At 38.3% G+C, this 22232-nt stretch overlaps 1 protein-coding gene and 1 non-coding gene across 2 annotated transcripts in view; one reads left to right on the top strand and one right to left on the bottom strand.

Moving 5' to 3' along the window:
- Positions 1-1771: 1771 nt before the first annotated feature.
- On the top strand, positions 1772-1843 carry trnaq-uug (transfer RNA glutamine (anticodon UUG)). Its single transcript has one exon. It is a non-coding gene; the product is annotated as a tRNA-Gln (tRNA).
- A 1026-nt stretch (positions 1844-2869) lies between these two features.
- Positions 2870-22232, bottom strand: part of calcrl2 (calcitonin receptor-like 2) — a 41197-nt gene continuing 21834 nt past the window's right edge. Inside the window, exons 4-15 of the mRNA XM_085443120.1 lie at positions 18734-18791; positions 18419-18593; positions 14302-14409; positions 12600-12712; positions 11778-11869; positions 11432-11561; positions 11084-11237; positions 10525-10585; positions 9299-9365; positions 7205-7423; positions 6932-6973; positions 2870-6756 (exon numbers count right to left, since the gene is read on the bottom strand). Of these exons, the coding sequence (XP_085299246.1) occupies positions 6478-6756; positions 6932-6973; positions 7205-7423; positions 9299-9365; positions 10525-10585; positions 11084-11237; positions 11432-11561; positions 11778-11869; positions 12600-12712; positions 14302-14409; positions 18419-18593; positions 18734-18791 (1498 nt within the window). The 3' untranslated portion in view covers positions 2870-6477. The remainder of the gene's footprint in view (positions 6757-6931; positions 6974-7204; positions 7424-9298; positions 9366-10524; positions 10586-11083; positions 11238-11431; positions 11562-11777; positions 11870-12599; positions 12713-14301; positions 14410-18418; positions 18594-18733; positions 18792-22232) is intronic.

Below are 22232 nucleotides of genomic sequence, written 5' to 3'. Positions count from 1 at the left end.
ACTAAAACTATAAACATTGTAAAAGCGCATTCCAGAAAAATGAAACAGTGTATAGTGTGTAGAACATACTGAAGGGCCACGCATACCATCTTGTCTTGCCTGGACAAGAACTGAGGCTATCACTAAAACAGGATTTAGCCTAAATCTGACAGGCTGGGATTAAAGGAAAAGAAAAGAGGCTCATCTACTCCTGTGCCTGCTCACATGTGATGTGCATATGGGATTTATTCATGCTTGCACTCAGCAGTTTTTCACCTCGAATGCTTCAAATGATCTTTGATCATGAAACTTTCAAAATGTCAATAAATGTGTGTGTAAATTTAAGTTGGGTAGAGATAAACATAGCACATCGTTAACGACCCTGCATTTGATAATTGGGTGAAATTAAAACTATCAGGGCTGTTCTCAAAATAAAGATTGAAATGATATCTTATCTATTTCCTTCTGTGTGGCTGACCTACTTCTATAGGGGTTACCACAGTATAGGATGATCTGCAACAAACACTCCACTAAATTGATTTCAGTCACATTCCTGCATCCAAAGTTCAACACCACATTGATTTCCCTCTGATCCTTCTTAGGTCGAATGTGAGTGTAACCAAGTGGCCTGTTTGCTTAAACATACGTGCATTAAAACCAGTCTTTAATGGGGCCGAAGGTGAAGCGGGAGGCATCCGCTCACATGCTAGAGATTGTAACGAGTATGGCTGCTTTAAGCTGTTAGTATAGATAAGCTGTGGGGTATCAAGTGAATGTATCACCATAGCACCTCTCTATTACACTATGTGTGGATGGAGCTGTATTGGATGGACTTGCAGAGCTTATACAGAGAAGCTCATCCACAGCATTCTGTAATTATCTAGGTCTGCACAACTGGGGCAGAACCAGTCGTGCTTATTCGGCTGTAGTGCATAAGCTCAGTGACCGTGGAAACTTATTTTTAGGTTTGATTAAAATATAATCAATCTCATTTAGGGGGAAAATGTCATTACAATAGCTTAAACAGTGTAGGGACAGAACTTATAGCCTGCCTGATTACCTGCATTTTCAACAAAGCATCCGGGGGTGGTGATTTAATATGCGTGGAATTCCTTCCTGTACAGCCCAATAAAGAGCACGGTTTTAGTGAAATTATATAATAAAAATGCAAACGATACAAAAACATAGAGAAGTAGACGACGGTGTGGAGTGTGGTTAAAAACACATCCTCTGCTGCCTCCACGTGGCGTATTGTGTTACTACAACTCAGCAATAACCAACAACACCTAATGATAATAACATAACATAACATAACAGATGTATATATGTACTTTATTCTCACCCTGCTTTCTCATTTATCATTCAGTTCATTTCAAGCATCCAAAGTAATTTACGTGTGCGGTAAGAATGAACCTGGAAGCAACGGTTAAGGTTAGCGGCGTTTCATATGAGAACTGTGTTGTAATGCTAGCTAGTTATACTACTGAGTACACGTAAACTACTACTCATATAAAAGCGCATAGAATCAACGCTGCCTTTTCAGTCTTTGGCATGTTTGAGTTAGCTAAAGGAGCTCGCTTAAAACTTACAACATGTCTTTGCAGCTAACGTCACTCATATCCTGTTAGCTGTCTTTAAAAAGCTATAAACATAAATTACAGTTTAATGTCATCGTTTCAGCTGTGTCGTTGTAATGTAGCTGAACGTAAATAGACAAATACACCTAAAATTTTAAGCAGAGAGTCTCTTCACTTTCTTCAAAAGTCGACGACCCACACTGGCGATACCATCCGGTCCCATGGTGTAATGGTTAGCACTCTGGACTTTGAATCCAGCGATCCGAGTTCAAATCTCGGTGGGACCTCGTCCTTTTCTACTACAGTACAATAAAATACGGGTTTCTTTCAGAAAATCGACATGTACTAAGAAAACAGCGAATAACCTTAAAGCAGATGTATGCCCATGTTTAAGATATTTTACAAAATAATGTATTATACACCTAAATACTTGGGGAAGATTGTCCTATCGTATCAACCAAGTGATTTGTTATTTGATGATCTAATGGTAAATGGCCTGTATTTGTATAGCGCTTTTCTAGTCCCTAAGGACCCCAAAGTGCTTTACACATCCAGTCATCCACCCATTCACACACACATTCACACACTGGTGATGGCAAGCTACATTGTAGCCACAGCCACCCTGGGGCCATTGACAGAGGTCAATGGTCAATGGAATGGAAATCTAAATGAATAATTTTAAATGAATTATCAATTCATTAACAAATGCCTTTAATGAAAAACGAATTTACAGAAAAAACTCTAAACATTAAACTCTCAATAAAACCTAAATCTATTTAAAATTGCAATTTGCTTTCCCTATTAGCTGCTGGATTAACTATTCAATTAACTTTAGCATTTCAGTGACTATTTTGGTCCTCGGAAATGATCAAACAATGAATTGGTGTATTAAAGGTGAAATATTAATGTGTACACAAATTTACCAATACATATTTTACTGCACAATTCATTAATAAATCAGGAAACGTTTCATTTTGATGCTGGTCATCCTAGCAAACCGCTTATTTCCCAACATATAATCTCAATTAACTGTTAAAGTTAATAGTACTTATTTTAATTACTTTATATAGTGTTGGTTTACACTAAATAAGATATATTAAATAAAATAAATAATAAACAAACCAAAAAAGAAATAAAGTAGCACACAGATTGCCATATTAAATATACGCCAAATAATAAAGTAACTAGCAAAAGTTAAAATAGTTTAATGGGAAAATAGTTGAGCATAAGTATGTAAAATAACAGCAGAAACACTTGTGTAAATTACAAATATTCCCAAAATAACCCAAAGTATAGTAACAGACACAGCTGGATTATAGTCACACAAATTTATTTCCACACATAAATGGCAGTGTTAAAAATATAAATACAGTATTATGTTTGTCTGTGTAGGTTCTCAGTCATCCACGTCATGGCGATCTAAGCAGCTGTGAAAGAAACACGACTGGAGTTCTTTAGGGTTCTTGAAGACAGATGGCTTGAAAGAGGAGTGAAAGACGCTATCTATGTCCACTGTGAACGACCATCCTTGAGTCGCTTTTCTTTCCAAGCTCCTTAGAGTAATATGTTTGAAGTGAAAATTTGTTTTGGCACTTTATTGGAATGTTTCTCAAATTGCTTTGCAAATGCATCCATGACAGTTGTTTCTCTGCTGAGCAGGCACTTCCCAAGTGGGTGGGATTAAGTGAAATAGCTCTTTCTCATGCTTAGTTAATTTCCTGTTACCTCACTATATCCACACTGGAGCCTTTGTTTTTCTATTATGATGTGTGTGTATGCATGCTGTAATAACAGCTAAATACATTTGCTAACAGCTCACCTTTAACAATAAGACTTGTTCAGTTTTCTAGTGGACTGTAGCCAGGATACATACAGTGCACTACTATTAAATTGTATTTCTGTAAAGTCACTGTAAATGCATAACTGTGCAAAGGGAGGGGGAAAGCATTGTGTAACAATAATAAGCACTCTTTGAAATAATAAAACAGCAACACTATGGAAAAACTATAACAAAAAAGGCACACACATCTGTTACGCACAAACTCTTCTCCTGTCTACAGAAGTTAGACAAAAGCTCATCTTCGTTTCATCTGAAACCTCAGGGTATTAAAGCTTTACATCAGATCAGTATAACCTGTTCCATTACAATAAAAGTAATATAATTATAAAAGAAACATTAATGGCAGACATTAAATAAGTGCTTTTTTTTCATACATTGTTCACGAGAAAGTAGTGGGGAATTTGTGAAGAAACAAATCGTCTGATACCAACAATTGGTGGTTTAAAGTTCAACATTCCTTTTCCCCCCCTTTAAACACATGAAACATGAATAGATTTTCCTTATATTTTTGTTGTGTGTAGCTATTTATTTACTTTTATATGCTCTACCCAGCTGGTTGTTGTGTTTGCTTCATTCCAAACAGGTGTGTTACCAACAGGGAAGTTGCAGAGTGCCCCCTGGTGGACAAAATATTCATCATCAACATTCATGACATAGTTGAAGGGTAGCTCTCCATCTTGTTTTCTTTTACAAATTTGAATTATCAACTATATTTAATGTCTTCAGTACCAACAGATTGGCTGAGATTGGCTGATAGTATTGGTCTGCCGATAAATTGGTCAGGGTCTAGTGCACACACTATTTATGGAACTTCTCTGAGCCTTTCCTGTACTTAAACCTCAGCCTCAGAGTTTTGAGCCAACCTAGTTGAGCCGTTCTAGTTCTAATCTCATTGTAGAGAAACTGAAACCGGAGCTCAGCAAGAGACAATGAGAAAAGACGAGCAAAAGAAATATTTTTTTGCATATGTAAATATAGTTTGGATAATATGTAAATAAAGTTTTGAAAAATAAAATACCACTCCTGTATTTTAGCTCTTTTGCTGACTGTCCAAAAACCCCCAACATTCTGGCTGCTCAGTTACAGATTGAAGTTAAGGGATAAAACTCCAAACTATAACTAGTCACGACAAGTCTAGTTAAACCACAACAACACACAATATTGTTTAGTCTTTACCTTACATTCTCTTGAACTGAACTAACTGAATTACATTGTGTAAGAAACAGCTAGCATAGCAGTTGCTAGCTTCACATTTTGCTAAATTTTAATTTGGTTCAGCTTTTCACCTCAGTGGGTTTGCTTGTGTCATTTACTTAGGTGATGAAGTACCATAACGCCACTTCAATTTACCAAAATTGGTATTTTTCGACAAAATGCTAAAGAATACGTAGGGTTTAAGTTTCAGATTATCCAGCTGCAGCTATTGGGCCAGCTAGCTTAAACTTTGGATATAATTTTTAGATTTACATGTCTAGTTAGCTGCCTTTCTGTATCATTTGGTTTTGAAAAAAAAAAAATTAACATTTTTTTTTTCATTGTTACAGTAAAAGCCAACTCAAACTAAATATTACAGCATTTTGCCTTTTTTGCATTTTGTATAGGGCAGATTAGTTCTATAACAGTGTATTTTCCAAACTCTCTGGGCACAGCACTCCCTCTGGTAATAAATTCCAGCTCTATTATAGGATTCACTGTGATGTGAAATTTAATATGTGAAACAACTTAAATGAGGATGCTGGCTTTCAAGACAACATGAGGTGTTTTTATCTTTCTTAAATAAAAGTTTGTAAAAAAAAAAATCACATCTCTGGGCTACGACATTCACTTGGTCACTCTGATATACAGTTAAGCATTCGGCAGCTCTATGGGGCAACTAATGACACAAACACTCACCTGAAAATATGCATTAACTGTTTAGAAAAGAGCAATGTTTTAATACACAGTTATCAGAGGTTTAAATAAGGCTTCAGATAAAATATCTGGATTGATTGCAGTTGCTGGAACTCTCAATATGAGGTCCCGCAAGGTGTCCATGAAAGTGAAAGAGGAAATCATTCCCAAAAAATAAACCTATCAGACAGATAGCAAAAGCTTTTCAAGTGGCCAAATCAACAATCTACTACATTTAGTAGAAAATGTAGTGCTGACCATTAACAGCTCTAAAAGATCTGGAAGCCCACAAAAGGCAACTTAAAGAAGATGATTGCAAATTCTTTCCTTGTTTAGCAAGACCCTTTGAATTTAGCTAACCCAAGAACGCTCTCAGGGAGGTAGCTGTATAATTTTAAAGTCTACAATCAAGCTAGTCACCTCATCTCAGTCTAATAAAGCATGCTTTTCAGTTACTAAATACAAAACTAGCGGCAGGGAAACAAGCAGCAACTGAATGTGGCTGCGGTTAAGACCTGGCAGAGCATCTCAAAGGAAATGCACCATTGATGATATCCATAGTTTTTAGACTCCAAAAGGATTTTCATCCAAATCTTTAAAAACTGTTCAATTAAAATTAAAATTTAAAGTAATTGGTTTATCCAATTACTCAAAGAAAATAGGGGACAATGTAATAAAATGGCTAGAATTCCTAAACAGCTAATGCAATACTTTTATTAATCGCATATTGATTGTTTGATTTGCTGTAGATCGTGTTTGGTGGTGTAGCGATGTGTCATTGTCCAAAAATCTATTTTCCTAACTGCATCTAAGATACAGTGTCAGGATTGTCATCTTTCTCTATTCTGATGAAAACTACAAAAAACAAACAACAACTGAAACTTGACTTGACTGCAGCAACATAACAAAACGTTACAATACGATTACTGGATATTACTGGATATGATGAACGACGATGATGAACGCTTGTTTTTTTCATCAGTTCCTAAAAGTCCAAAAACGTAAGCGTAGAAATGTGCCTGTGTGAGCTACACATTACATGCTTTTAAATCGCTCTCCAGACATTATGTACATACATACAAAACCTAACATTTATTGTGAAAACTCTCCGTCAGTCCCTGTTTTTTTCAGTGTGTGTGTTGTGTGTGTGTGTATATGGCACTAAAACCGTCACCTCTGTGTTTTATCCAATCAGATTTGAGTGGTCTCCAGAATGTTGCTTATCTCCCCGTTGGTGCATGCATTGCTCTTCTTCCTGCTGGCGTTTTGCGGCACCACGGAGATCGAGTCCTTTTTTTCCGAAGGTGCATTGGCAGACGGCTCTACGTTCATGGTGATGCGGCTGGTTTCGGTGATGGAAGAGTTGGTGTGGTAGTTAAAGTGGTTGTTGGTGAGAGGTGTTTCACCCCAGCCGGTTTTGCCCCAGGCAGATTTACACTGAAACCACTTCCTCCGCACTGCTGTTTGAGCCTGCACATCAACAGTGAATAAATGTCATCTTATCTATGCTCTTTTGCCAATTCTAAGTCAACATTTTGGAAATTCGGACAGAATTTATATCGAATGAGTAAAAAAAAATCTGCATTATTTGTGTCATGACTGAAGTCTTAGTCAGTTTAGCACTTTGAAAATTTCTTAGACATACCTCAGCATTGCAGAAACAGAAAATAGATGCCACCAGGAGTCCCTGAAAAGTAACAGCCAGACAGATTCAATAGCAGTAAAAAAACATTTCTTAGTGAGAGCACTATACATGGTAAATTTGGAATGGGTTAATATTAATACACAGTGCTTATTTATGCAGTTTTAGGAGCAAAAAGTGCTCTTTGTCACTGCATGTTGCAAATTATCGAAAGCACTCTTTTGGTTTGATCACAGAGTTTAATGTATCTCAAGTGTGCCATTGTTTTGAGTGTACCTGGAAGTGAGTGAAGATGTTAAGAAAGAACTCATAGACAGCGTGGCTAATGCGTCCATCCGGCGCCCAAGGTATGAGGATATACTGGATTCCCAGCAGAGGGATGAGGATGAGCGTGGCTCTAACTGCTTTCATGTAGGTCGTGGACTCAGCACAGTGTGTCTCTTTCAGTTTGGTTATCAGAACCCGGACGATATTCAGGAGAAAGAAAAAGTTCACCTGGATAGATGGATGGAGGGGGATAGAGAAAAATATATGTGGTTAAAACAAATATGGATGAAAAGAATGAGACATAATCTTTATTATGAGGCTTTAAAAAAAATCTTTTATACGGAAAATACAACAAGTGGCCTGATGGTGGCACTGGAGTCCCAGTAATTAAGGAGACTGAAGTTTAATACATGACTACTTACTGTCTACATTGTGTGCCTTTTACAGTTTAATACAATCATTTTGGCACTCGTTTCAGAACCTGGATGTCATGTTGGGTACTACGTGCTAATGTGTAACATGTTTTCAGGCCAAATCTGCTCTACAGTAATACTTTTTCTCTTGTAATTATTCCAGTGGAATTGACACTAAACCAGGCAGAGACACACTCTTAACTGATGAACAATAGTTGGCCGTGATTGGCTTCTTCTGCATCAGAAGACAACTTCAACAATGTGGAATCTGTAAGTATCCCAACCACTGCACATATGCTGAAAAGGTACCCAATTTCCCTAAAACAGCTCTACTATGTGCTTTTCGAGAGAAATGCAGACATAGAGAAGCAACAGACCATTAAGTATGTTCAGTTTATGGCTCTGGATGCAAGTAAAAACACTCTTAAGTTCATTTTTGTGGCTCAGGCAGGCTTCCAACAAGCCAAGACAAAGAGCGAGGTCAGAATTTCACTGGTCAGTGGAACACCATCACAGTATCTTGACAACGTGAGGCCAACATCACATGTCTGCTGCTATATTAGAAGATGGTGTGGTGGGATGCAGATCTTGTGTTGGCTCATACAATGCAGAGCTCCTTGTAGCATTCTTTATGAGCTAAATCTGGTCTTTGGGACTGCTGGGGAATTCTGTGATACTGTGTGGGACAATGTTAATTTGCATGATGCTTTCAGCTGGAGCCATGGTTTCAGGATCATCCACAGCTCACCATCATAGACTTGCCCATGCACTCTCCTTTCCTCTGTGTGACTGAGGATTTTTCCCCACATGGAAGTAGAAAATATGTGACAGGCATCTGCATCAACAAGTGATCATCCTCCAGACATGCAACATAACAGCAGACAAGTGTCGGGCCTGGACTCGCCAAAGGTTCTTTCCAATATGTTCCAATATGTATATTATTTTTAGCAAATTGCTTTCATTTAAAGGGAACCACGCTGTTATTTACAGTGTATTTTATCTATCTAGTCGGCTATTTTTCTTCACTTATCTGGGTCCCAGTTGTGGGGGCAGCAGACTAATTGGAGACTAAGTTTTTTCCCAAGCCAAACGAGAGATGTAATCTCTCCAGCATGTCCTGGGTCTGCCCCAGAGGCCTCCTGCTGAGTGGAACATGCCTGGAGCAACTCATCTAGGAGGTGCATAGCAGAGGCTCTCCTCGTCTTACAGTGGATTTCATTAGTAAATTTAACATTTGTTCATTGACTCCACTGCATCTGTTGTATTCTCTCTACTGGTTCTTTTACAGCAACGACATATGTGTACTGCATGTACTCTAATATTCAATGATTTTCTAAACAACTAAACAGTGAAACTGTACCAGTTTTCCTTAAAAACATATGAACGCAAATGCAGTGTTTTGAATGAGAATTTTGTTTTTAGCGTTTTGAAAAATGACATCCAGGTTCTGAAACTAGTGCCAAAGCTATGATTTTATTAGCATTTTATCATTTTACTGTAATTATGCTGGCAATATTTATCATGGCACTTAAAGGCTGACACAGCGTATTTGATCTCTCTGTTAATAAATGAATGTGTATCTGGTATATTGTCTATTTCATGTATCAGAGTGTGCAGCAGTGTAATGAACTGTCACTCAATATTTAAAATTTGGGTAAAAGATATTTAAAATGCACTGTTATCAACTCACAATGAGTGCAACATGAATGGGGGCGTGTATGATGTAGAGCAGCTGAGTGTGTGTGCTAATCCAGCACCTGAAACAAACACAAAGAGGAAATCATTGTTCATCGTTTGTGCCACACTCAATGAACACTGCAATTTGATGAGATAATTCTATATTTTATAATTCTTCTTAACAAAAGACTGTACTATGAGGCTAGAGTAAAGACCTGCAAAAGCACTTTATTCTTTGAGTCCATACCGGAGGCCGAACAAAGGATCACAGTGTTTTTTTAAATATTCTTATATAGTCTCTTATGTTTTATTGTATAAAAATATTTTACTGAAAAAGCAGTTAAATTGACAGATATTCTAAAAAAAAAAAAAACTCCCCAAATTTTAAAAACTTCTGAACAAAGTTCAGATGGGAGAAATTTCATAATGGAAGCTCTGATTCAAACCAAAGTAGATGTGACAGATGTGGGCAGAGGGTTCTTCTACGTATCTGAAAAAAAGAATATAAATATCATGATGGACTGATTAAATAGAGTGCTACATATATAAAAATATAAAGATCAGTAAACACCAAACATTTTTGGGGGGAGAAGGTCTGACTGTGATGAATCCAGCAATATAAACCATGTGACTGTATCAGGTGAACTTAATATTCTACATTAAAAAAGCACGTAGCAAGTAAAATAAAGGTGTGGAAGGGGTGGAGCTATCAAATTATCCAAAAACTATAACTGACAAATTAAAAATATAATACCACAATATATTTTACTCAACTAATGTCAAAGGTGTTCATCTGCTTATAATAATGATGATGGCAAAACATCTTTTACGAAGCTGCTGTAGACATAGTCGCTATATAAACTATCCCTGTAAGCCACAATCTTTATCAGTGTTTTCGCAGGCTGTAAAGATTGTGGCTTATGGGAATGGGTCACATTGCAGCTTGTACATGTGGATTACAGTGAATCAAATTACTCTCAGCCAGTCAGGCTTTGTCAGTCATTAGCTTATATCCATTATATACTGACCTTAGTTTGTTGAACATTTTTCAGTCAAATATTTCTATACAAGAATCCACTTCATATTTTAGAGACTATAGAAAAGATGAAAAACTCTCTTGTGCTTTGCTCTACTTCCAGTACGGATATCTCTACACGTCTTACTACATTTCTCATCTTAGTCTGAGCTTCTGATTTACAGAGATGACAATGGCAAAACAGTAAATGTGCTGCATCTTACGGGTCGTTGTGGAAAAGCCCACGAGCCACAGCGTATGTGACAGCAGGAACGATGGGAAAACCTTTGGACAGAGAGAGAGAAAATCAGAAATGAATACTAGTCTGACACCCAGGATCTCTGCAGAGGCTGCTGCAGCCGCAGCAGTACATCTTAGTGTATTAGTGAATGAGGATGTATATGTATGTATAATACATGCTCACGTGTTTGGATACAGTGCCGTGAAAAAGTATTTACCCTCTTCCTGATTTCTTAGTTTTGTTTTGTTCTTTTTTTATATATATATATTTGTCATGCATATCATGTTTCAGATCATCAAGCAAATTTTAATAGTGGACAAAGATAACCAGAGTAAATAATTAAGAGGAAATAATAATAATAATAATCCCCTTAACAATAATATTAAGGGGGAAAAAAGCTATCCCAACCTACCTGGCCCTTTGTGGCCAGAGCCAGGTCTGCAAATTTGCTGCTAACATGATGCAAATTCCTACATAACTAGACTAAGGAACTCCAAGAAGAATTGGAAAAGGCACAAATGTGTGTGATCCTCCTGACTCACCCCACCCCAGGATGTAGTACCAGAAGAGCTGCTGTTCCCCAACAAAGACGGCCACTATGATGAGTGTGTGGAGGTAGATGCCTTCACACAGCATCCAGAAGTAGGTGGAAGTAGAGGTATACTGAGTCAGTACAGCCAGGATCTTACAGTTCACCTGATAGAGGGGATATCGTAAGTCCTTATATACTGAATATGTTATAAGCAGATTTTTTATAAATACGTAATTAAACACAAACAGAGGACCACAGGTGAAAACTGAGAAAGGCACTAGACTATGGATTATAAGGCCTTTTTGAAAACAGAGAAAACTCATGAGTGTAATGAGATGAAGACTAGTTGGTGGCTCACAGAGTTGCTGGTGTCTGTGCCCTGGTTATTGACTATGCTGAATGTGAGCCATATCATAGTAACAATTGAGTTTAAGATGAAGGAAAGAAACATGTTCTTATGAAGGGAGATTCTCTGGCAGCTAAGGCTCCTGAAAGAGAGCAGAGAGAGCAAAGGAACAGCATTAATGGACTACCGTATTAGTTACGGGTGCTTCAGAGTGAACTAATACTTTTCTCAGGAGATTAATATTCCCATTCAAGCAATCACCATTATTTTCTATGATAATTTAATCATATGATTATGAAGAGGGAAAAAACAAGAAGCAGTCAATTAACCCAGACAGAAGAAACCTCCCATGACTCACTTGAAGTAGGAGAAGATGGTCAGACTGATGACTAAGGACACAATGGAAAGACTATGACCCACCATGGCCATGTAGTAGACACTGATGGCAAGCTGCAGGGAACAAATTGCTCAGCTATGATGAATGTAAATAGATTTATCGCTGACTAAGAGTGATTTTCTTTTAAAATTAAGATGTTAGCCAGCACAGAATACAATCTTTGCATCTTCTCTTCACAGTATGTGAAAGCAGCACACAGCAATGCAAATAAAACAACTGTAAACTCTCTTCTGAGAGAGAAAGTATTTGCTGAATGGCCATCAATTAAGATGCACTAAACAGTAATCACTGCTGGAGAAATGGCATGGGAATTTTAAATTGATTAAAGACAATATACAAAAAGTCTGACAGGCTTTAGAGATTTGTTTCTGACAGGAATATTCTTCAAACAACTGGCCTGTTCAGTCTAGACATGAGGTTGATTAGACTAAAAGCAGATTTGAGCAAGGTGAAAATTTCTATCAGAACTCTACTTAGACATATTTTGGAGGGTTAGATGAGTTTGCAAAGTTTTATGGCTTTCTAATAGTTAAATTGGCATCTCCAAATCAGATCAAATGAGATAAGATAAAATTGCAAGTTGAAAGTTGAAAGTGCGAACAAATTCTAACTCCAGTCAGAAAATTTCACAAAAAACATTCATTTATTCAGAAAAATAGCTCCCGAAACAGTGGCACACAGAACCAGATTACAGTAAAGGTCAATGCTCCAATTTGGTCAATTCAGCCAAAACCAAACCAAATTAAACAAATGCAGTAAATGATGAAAATAGCTCCATTTTACCTTGAGTTTGTGGTTAGTGTGTGCAGAACACATGGTGTAGTTAGACCAGATTCTCTTGCTCTCTGGGTGATGGAACCACTGGCCATCAGGATTACAGACTTTGGTAACCCTCTCTGTTGAATGAACAGATTTTACATGTTGTCATAGTTGGCAATGATAGGCCCATTATACATGAAATACAGCACGTGGACGATTTGTAGTACATGCAGTTAGGTCTGTTCTTTGCTGCACAAAGGGACAATTTTTGCAGTTTTGCCCCTGTAAACCACCACAGTGGATTTTAAATAAAACCATCAAATTGTCCTTGAAGTGAAGGCTTTTAGCTTTAATTAAAAGGGTTTAACAAAATTATTACAGTTTAACAAATGCAACAACTTTTAAACACAGTCCCCCATTTTTGAAGTCTCTAAATTAGTTAGACAAACTAACTTAATTTTTAAATATCAGGACTGTTTTTAATACTTACATGAAGTCAATGACTGCCTTAAGACTTTAACCCATGGACATCTTTAACCCTGGAGAACCCATGGGCTCGGATCTGACCCCATTGGTTCTCCAGGGTTAAATGCTGTTTTTTCACCCTTGAAATGATCTGCCATGTGTTTACTGTAGCTTATTTAAGTTGCTGTTTGTTTGTGGAACTTTCTGCATTTAACTAGCGAAAAGGTTGTTTTTGCAATATGCTTTGGGTCATTTTCGTCTTACCCAACAGTTTTGCAGCATTTGGCTGAATCTGAGCAGAGAGTATAGCCCTGTTCACTTCAGTATTCATCCTGCTATTTCAACTAAAAGTCAAAACACCATTCATCACTAGTGATCTAGTTCCACTAGCAGCCGTACGGGCACATGCCATAACAAAGTCTCCACTATGTTGGACAGATGATTCCGCTTTGTCTTCCTTTTCTAGTAAATTACCCTTAGTTTCATCAGATTTTTCTGGAAAGTCAAATCTGGTTTTCAGGTTCATTAGTGTAACCAGTGGTTTGCACCTTGTTGTAAACCACCTGTACTTCATTCATGAAGGTGTCTCTTGATTGCAGACTTTTGACAATGACATGCCTACCCCCTTGAAAGTGTTCTTGACTTGGCTAAATGTTTCAGAGTTGGTTTTCTGAACCATCGACAGAATTCTGTCAACATCCTCTCTAGTTGTCTTCTGATCAGTGCAAAAAATTGTTTTAACACTGCACAAGATTGTTGATTTGGCTACTCCTTTAGTTTTCCGATCACACTAATAGATTTATTTTGGTTTTGATCCTAATGACGGGCTTCTTCACTTGCACTGATAACTTTTTGAGCCTTACATTGACTAAAATGACTAAAAAAGCTATAAAACACAAATTCATTACTTTGAATGAAATTCAGACATTACGTGTCCTTTATTTCTCACGAAATAGCAAGGGAATGGACACCTGTCCAAGAAACTTCTTGTCAGTCCAATGAAAATGAAAATTGGTGACTATGTATCGACTATGTATAGAAATGCCTCTAATTCCTAAACAAATAATACAACATTTTTGTTAAACCCGTTTGATTGTGATTTAGAGATCAATCACATCTTCATTACTTGATTTAAAATTAACTATGGTGGTGTAAATTCAAAACTATAACTATCTTTGTTCAATCTATTATTCACTTACTGTATCAGTACAAATAAAAAAGAAGAATACAAAGAGACCATGTGTGTCCATTACGGCCTTACCAGTAGGGTCAAAGTCCATAAAATATGCTGGACACATCTGCATGACAGTTCCTGGAGCTGAATCATCCCAACATAGCCAGCCATCCCATGTACGGTTACAGTAAGGGCCTAAAGAGGGCAGAGGAGAAATGTCATTGAGATTTGCATGTCTGTGCAGTGGTAATTTAGGGTAAGATAACCATAAAACACACACACACACACACACACACACACACACACACACACACACACACACACACACACACACACAGACAGACAGACAGAGAGAGAGAGAGAGAGAGAGAGAGAGAGAGAGAGAGCAGCTGGATAGTGTAGTGGTAACACTATCCGGTTGTTCAGTGATGACGCGACGAATCCTACTTCCGGGTCTAAAGTAGTCTGCGTTTAATATGGCTTTTGTGTTGTTAACATGTTTAATGTTATGTATTTTCTTCTATTTGATCTCAAAAAGCTCCTAAAACAGTCTGTGATCACTGTTGACCTCCCTCGGCTTTTATTACCGCTAATCATTTATTTAAGCTCAGTTTTTAAAACCTTAGGATGTAACTACAGCCCAGCCCATGAATGACTAACCTCGTATTGTGGATGGATTATCTCAGTTGTTCTCCTGGCTGAAGTTTGGTCCTTTTACAGCATCCTGCCATGCGATTACATTTGTTCCTGACCACCGAGAACACTCACGGTAACTTTTATCGAGTGGAAAAAAAAGTTAGCTTGTTTATATTATGCTAACGTAGCTGTGTCGCTAGCGGTCACGCAGCACATCATTATATACCAGCTAGCCCAACTTCAGTAACCCTACAAACGTTACTGCTGTTTAGTTTTCTGTCTTCATTTATGCTGGAAGTGATAACAGAGCTGTACATTTTAATTTGTTTCCAAAACCCCGCAGTCAGGACATGCTATATTGTATTTAGATAGAAGCTAGCGAGCTAACTCCCTGCTAACTTCTAACTCCGTTAAATGTCATAAATTCCGTTTTCATGGATGCCTGGATGTTAAACTCAATTGTTACACCTGGTAGAGCAGAACACTGATCATTTTATTAAAGATGAAAGACTTTAGACAGTTTTTCAACTCTCAGTAATGCCACAGTGATCGTTTGATATATGGACCTGCAGCGGAGTTTAGACCCAGACACGGCTAGTGACGTCAGACTGAACAACCGGATATGTGTTTGCTTCTCCCTCCCTGGCCCTCGGGGTTGTTTACGGAAGTGCACGCCATGGGAGAGGCGTGTCCTGGCGACTGTCGTCATTGGGAGTCCCTCTTCGCTGTTGCCGGCCCACCTGCAGCTGATTACCTGACCAGTGGTTGGTAATCATTCCTCCAGGCTAGAAAGGGGTATTTAACCTGGACTCACGGCGACAGTCGACGTGGGATTATTACTCCGAACTGGTATAGTCTGTGCGAGCAGTGTGAGTGTGTTATTCGGCTAGCGTGTGGCTAACGCTGGATTTTCCTTCTTCCTCCAGGAGGGGCGAGCGGAGAAGCGAGTTGGGGAGCACACACACTAAGGGAGTTACTACACGGAACGCACTGGGAGCAAGGGACGAGCACGATTGGAAAATTGCACTTTTGAATGGATTGTTGTACTTGTCTGTTTCACTGTAAATAAACGCACTGTGTTTCTGTGAGCAAGAACCGCGCCTGGGTCCCTCTTTTCCGTGACAGAATGATATTTTGTAATGAATGTGAAGGCGCATGTTTGAAATAAAAATGAACTGAACTGAACTGAACTTCATTACAAACTCAATGGGGACATGGCAAACAACTCTAGAAGCCAACTTCAACTGCATAAGCCTTAAACCCCTTGGTGAGCAATGGCTATGGATACCGACTATGGAGTGGAGCAATTGACAGCCACCTCCTCTACATGGATGACATCGAGCTATATGCCAAGAGTGAATGAGACATCGATTCACCAATCCGCACCACTAGGATCTACAGCAGTGACATCGGAATGTCATTCGGATTGGAAAAAGTTGAATAGTAACAAAGAGAGCGAAGGTAGTCAGAAAAGAGGGGATCAAACTACCAGAAATGAATTCTACAGGCAGCAGAAACCCAAGAAAGAAAAAGAGCAAGGAGAAGAATCATCATGGTAGGACAGGCCCCTTCATGGTATGTATGAAGGCAGATTGAGGAAATTGTATCAGTGGCTGGACAAAGTTGGACTGAAAGACAATACAGAGGCCCTAATCATGGCACCACAAGAAATAGGTCTTAGCACGAGCTCAATAGAAGCAGGGTTCTACCACACCAAGCAAGATCCCAGGTGCAGGCTGTGCAAAGATTCCCTGGGATACATGGAACAACATAAACAAGTGGCCAGCATATACACAGAAACATCCGTGCTGACTATGGCCTGGAAGTCCCACGGTCAAAATGGGACATGGTTCCTAGGGTGGTTGAGAATGACCAAGCTAAGTTCCTGTGGGACTTCCAGATACAGACAGACAAACTGGTGATAGCTAACCAGCCAGACATGGTAGTGGTGGACAAGCAGAGGAAGATGGCTGTAGTGATAGATGTAGCTATACTGAGTAATAGCAACATCAGGACGAAGGAACACAAGAAGCTTGAGAAGTAGGGCTGAGAGAAGAGCTCAAGAAGATGTTAAGGGTGAAGGCAATAGCTGTTCCGTTGGTAATCAGAGCACTGAGTGCAGTGCCCTTGAAGCTTGGCAAGTGCCACCAGTAGATCCCAGACATCCAAGATTTCTGTCCAGAAGAGCGCAGTCCAAGGAACAGCAAAGATACAGCTAAAAGAACACCCGGAGGGGCGAGAGGCACCCTAAAGTGATTATACACCAACTGCTCATTTTGAATTTATTTTATCATCCACAGGCAACCCTTTAAATTATTATTACTATTTATATAGATTTTCCATTCATTATAAATAGTGTGTTACTCTTATATAGAGAGTGTAACCACAGCTGGGCTACACAAAGCTTCTCAACAATACTCGGAAATTCGCTTATACCAGGTCCCACAGAGGCATGCTGGGAATTGAAACACACAATAACATTTCAAAGGCAGTGAAGTACTGAATGGGAGTAACAGGCACTGGGGAAATACAAAGGGCAAGTTTCCTTTCTTTCTGACTCACTTCCTCTCTCTCTCTCTTCCTCTCTCTCTCTGTCCCTCTCTCTTTCTCTTTTCCAAGGAATGTGCACACACCAAATAGGAAGGACTGCCAGTAATACACCTCACTTCCTTACTATTCAACTGCTATCAGTTACTTAATATGTTATATGTTGCTTTACGATATATATACACTACTGTGCTGTAAACAAAATGCTGTAAACAAAGAGTGCTTTCAGAAAAAGAAATGATTGTTTATTGGCCCCAAATGTATTCTGCAGCAGGATAATGACCCCAAACACACAGCCAAAGTCATTAAGAACTCTCTTCAGCGTAAAGAAGAACAAGAAGTACTGGAAGTGATGCTATGGCCCCCACAGATCCCTAATATCAACATCATCAAGTGCCTTTATGTATTTTTACTTGATAAACAGAAAATACAGTAACTGCTTTATCACACAGAGAGGTCTACACAATAGCAATGGACTCCTTTACTGCCCCCGAAAGGTGGAGGATGGAAAATATCCAGACTTTTGTTGATGGTGGTTCAGGGGTTTATTTCAAGCCAATTTCACATTCTAAAACAACTTAGTGGGTTAGCGGTAAACAACCCCACCTCCTGTGTATGCTTGCTCTACGGAGCTTTTAAATGCCATTGCTACCAACATTTAAAGTCTTCCGATATAGGTGAGGAATTTGAGGAGTTTTTCTTCTGCCTTGGTGAGATCATGAGTTAAAGTTTTATTTTCCCTTTCCTCTTCATTTACTAGTAATGCAACAAGTCATCTGTTCTAGCACTGGCTCTGATATAATTATGTGGAATGTTTTCCAAACACAATGAAAATAGATGAATTTTTATTAATTAATTTTATTAATTAATTGTTTCATGCATACTGTGCATGTTTATATTTGCAGAAGAAACGATTTCAATGCTTCTTTAATACTGCAGCATCCTCCATCTACCAGGAATAATATACTTAAAAGAAATTCATCCAGCTGGGATGGAACAATGGGTAAAGTGTTATCATCACCTTCTTCTGTTACTGGATCGTGGATTATTTTCAAGTAGCATTCAAACTGAGCAGCCAGGATCTGCCGTCTCGACTGTCCAAGTAAGTCGGCCAAATCCATGTTAGTAAAATTCTCCTGCCGTGGCATTGTTTTTTCAGTGACTGCCAGGGACTCCATATCCTGACAGTGGGCCACCTGGGCAAGGTAGTCATCAAAAACAAAGAGTATGTTAGAGATACTACAAATCTACGTCCTCTAATTTAATCAAAGCACATTCTGGCTTTGACATAAAGCATTAGACACTTAAATAGCTAATGGGTGAAAGGAGTACTCACCTCTGTGAAGAGTGCTAGTGCAACCAGCAGGGAGAGTGTTAGGGTTTTCCACATTTCTCTAAAAGGAAAAGAAGAACATGAACAATGTAATTGTGAAACATCTCTACGCTAAGTCTCCCACCATATGTACATGTGAAGTGGCTTCAGCTGCATCATTCAAGTACGACATAAAACCACCACTAGCATGCATGAAATCAAGCGCTCCGCATAGCGTCACTGTTGCAGGCCGAACCCGAATGCCTCTGTGTGAACGCACAGTTTTTATAAGCACATTCGTGTATGTTTATTCGCTGTTTGTGTATCTTCTCATTTATCAGCAAAGGAAGTTCATGCTCCCGCAGTCATTTCTCTCTACTGTCCACTCAGGGTCACAGAAACAGATGTGTGTTTATTGTTATTTTGGGGCAAAAGAGCAGCGAGTTCCCTTTAGCTTTTCATCTTTAATGAGCCAGCCAGTTACAGAGTCTCTAACAACAAATACACAGTCAGTGCTTTAATTCTGTTGTTCTCGCTCTCTATAGTCAGACTTTGTTTCGGGGATTTGCTCAATGCAAAAATCTACAGCTGCATATTCTGTTTAATTTTTCCTTGAAGCAAAATGTATTGTGAAACGGAGGCATCTACATTTTTTTTTAAGATTTCAAATGATTAAAGTCAAACACAACTGATAAAATAGCAACATTTTATCAACATGGTTACAAAAACATTTTGCCAGATGTGAAAGGGATATAAACTGAAGAGTGTATGAGAAAAATATCTGAAAAAGCAATAAGAGTTCGCATTATCGTCAATAAATTCTCTGTAGGGGACAGAGTAATGAAAGCATTTTGACAGATGCGAATAAGAGAGATAGAAAAGCAAAAGGGGAAAGAAATGTGTGGAAATGTTGTGAGTCAGCGGTGTTGTTTCTCTAAATATTCAGTTTTATAATTATTTTTGTGTGTGTAAAAGAGCCTGGAGAGAAGAGCTCTCAGAATACAGGCAGACTTGATTTCATCATCCAAAATCTTCTGCGTGACTGGATCATTTTTTTCTCCACTCAATCCAACATATAAGATGAAAAAGTTTAAGTTTACAACTGAAATATTCTTGTTTGATGCTTTTGTCTCTGTTGCTTATTTACTCATTGTGACAATAGAATATATTAAAAATAGTTTTGTAACTCTCGTGAAAATTTAGTTCTCTTATTTTTAATTGAACATACACTGGTGATGAAAAGAAAGAAACAAACACTGAACGGTGTAGGTGAGGACAGTAAGCAGGCTTGGTAGACAGATTAACAAATAACAGGACCCATCAAACGCTTAGTTATTCAAATAATTAAACATTTAAGAAAACATGCTTAAAATATAAACTTAATGTATTTCAATTAAGTAAATTTAATTTGACCAGATTCCATTAAATGTAACATTTTATATTCTACACAAGTAAAATTACCATATAATAAAATGAAGTTAAGTCAGCATTATCGACATCAATATTTTTTTAGTGTACTAAAAATAAACTAAAATAACAGAGAAAATTAAATGTATGCTGATTTCTTCACAGATTACAGCTTGTTCAAAATGCTTCTATCACTCCAGTTCTTGCTGACTTGCATTGGCTACCCATCAAATATTGTATTGATTTTAAAATCTTGTTGCTAATAAATAATATTGCGCCTAGCTATCTCACTGACCTTCTCAGCCTGTACACTCCTAGTCGAGCGTTAAGATCATCAGGTCAGTTACTCTTGGTGCAGCCTAGGTCTCGACTGAGGACCAGAAGACGATCGTGCCTTTGTCTCAGCTGCACCTAACCTCTGGAACAGCCTTCCTGCTACTACTATTCGTGCCTCGGACTCTATCCAATCTTTCACATTACGGTTGAAAACTTACCTATTTAATCTGGCATTCCCAACTAGCTAGTGCCCTCATCTCATCTATTTTAATCGTATTATTATATCTTTGTTTAGCCTCTTAGCTGATATTATATTTGTATGAATTGACCCTCCGAATTGAGGTCTGATACCTACTTTATTTAACCCACACTTCTGGTCTAATTAGTGCTTCCCATCTGTTAGTGTTAGTGCTAGTGCTTGTTTTGTATTTTGGTAATGCCTTTTATATAAATTTATTTTGATCTATTGTAATATTGTGAAGCACTTTTCAAGCCTTTGGTTTTAAACGTGCTATTTAAATAAAGTTGTATTGTATTCTTATAAGTCTGGACACAGACTGGATGTCATGTTGTATTGCGTAAAACAGCTTAAACTACACTTATTATAATTAAAATATCAGTTCGCCAATGTTAAAGGTTAAAGTCAAGTGCTTCTCAAATGCTCATGAGTCAGTCGCAAGCATACAAAAATGACTTGTAACTAGGTTTGAAGTGAAGGCAACACACAGGAAATGTCCCAAGCTCATTACAGCAAAGCTTGCCTGCAAGATTCTTTCCGAACTGCTTGCTTCTGCAGTTTTCCTCCACCAACCCAGAGAAAGTTTTGAGTCTGCTAAGATCAAGTGCAACCACGGATTACTTTAGATTGTTTAACCACAGCTTTTTCCCCCAGCTGAGGAGTATTTCAAATCGACTGCAGCACAGGGGGAATTTAATGTGAATATTGATCTTTAAGTAACTTACAGAAGTAAAAAAGTCACTTGTGTTTTTGCATTCTTTATATTAAGAATCATCAACTATTATCTTTACTACTACCATGTGCAAATAGGTTTCTGATTTGGTCTTTTAATGCCATCCTACCAGCGAAGAACAACATCGTAGCCACAGGCTATTGTAGCCTGCCCTTACTTTTTTTTTCTTCGCATCACAAACTGTGCTGTGACAGTTTTTCCCATGAACTTCAGTTCTGAGTTTCCGTCAGTGACAATGATGACACGCACAAACACACACAAATATTTATAATTATGATTCAATCCATCAAGAACCAAACAATGATTGCCCCTCTTTCTGTTTTGTACACAGTTGCCTCTCGTAATGTATTGTTCCCCATCAGAACATTGTTAACCCAAGGACACGCACCCGCACATATCATAATGCCTTGGCAAGTGCTCGCTATGTGCCATTGTCACCAATAAACACTGCTTGCAATCTATCTGTGAATTGTAGCCAAGTGGTTTGGATTGTCTTTGTTTTGCGGTAACAAACTGAGATGCTATTGCTGATTCGTCACTTCCTTTGTCCCTGTGGTTTTATTGTCTTTTATTTTCTCTTAGGCCGTCACCTCTCAATTTGAACTTAGGTGATGCAGATGCATGCTGATTTGACTGTGCCCAGAGAATTGTGTGTCCTATATTCAGCCAGACACATTAAGACGCACACATACAATAAAGCCAACACCCTTTCCGCTTGATCTCTTTCTTTTTCTCTTACTGCTGCTCTTGAAGACTCTTCCTCTCAAACTATTTTTTGTCCTCTGGTTTTTCTCATCCTACACTGCTTCCTGTCAGCATTTATCTCAGTCATACCGGTTCATCTGGTGAGAACAAAAGCCCGAAAATCA

This window comes from Copadichromis virginalis, linkage group LG20, assembly GCF_057382275.1.
Source record: "Copadichromis virginalis isolate Kocher_CV1m ecotype Utaka linkage group LG20, C_Virginalis_male_GT1.1, whole genome shotgun sequence".
In the NCBI taxonomy this organism is placed as follows: domain Eukaryota; kingdom Metazoa; phylum Chordata; class Actinopteri; order Cichliformes; family Cichlidae; genus Copadichromis; species Copadichromis virginalis.
This window is presented reverse-complemented; position numbering and strand designations above follow the sequence as displayed.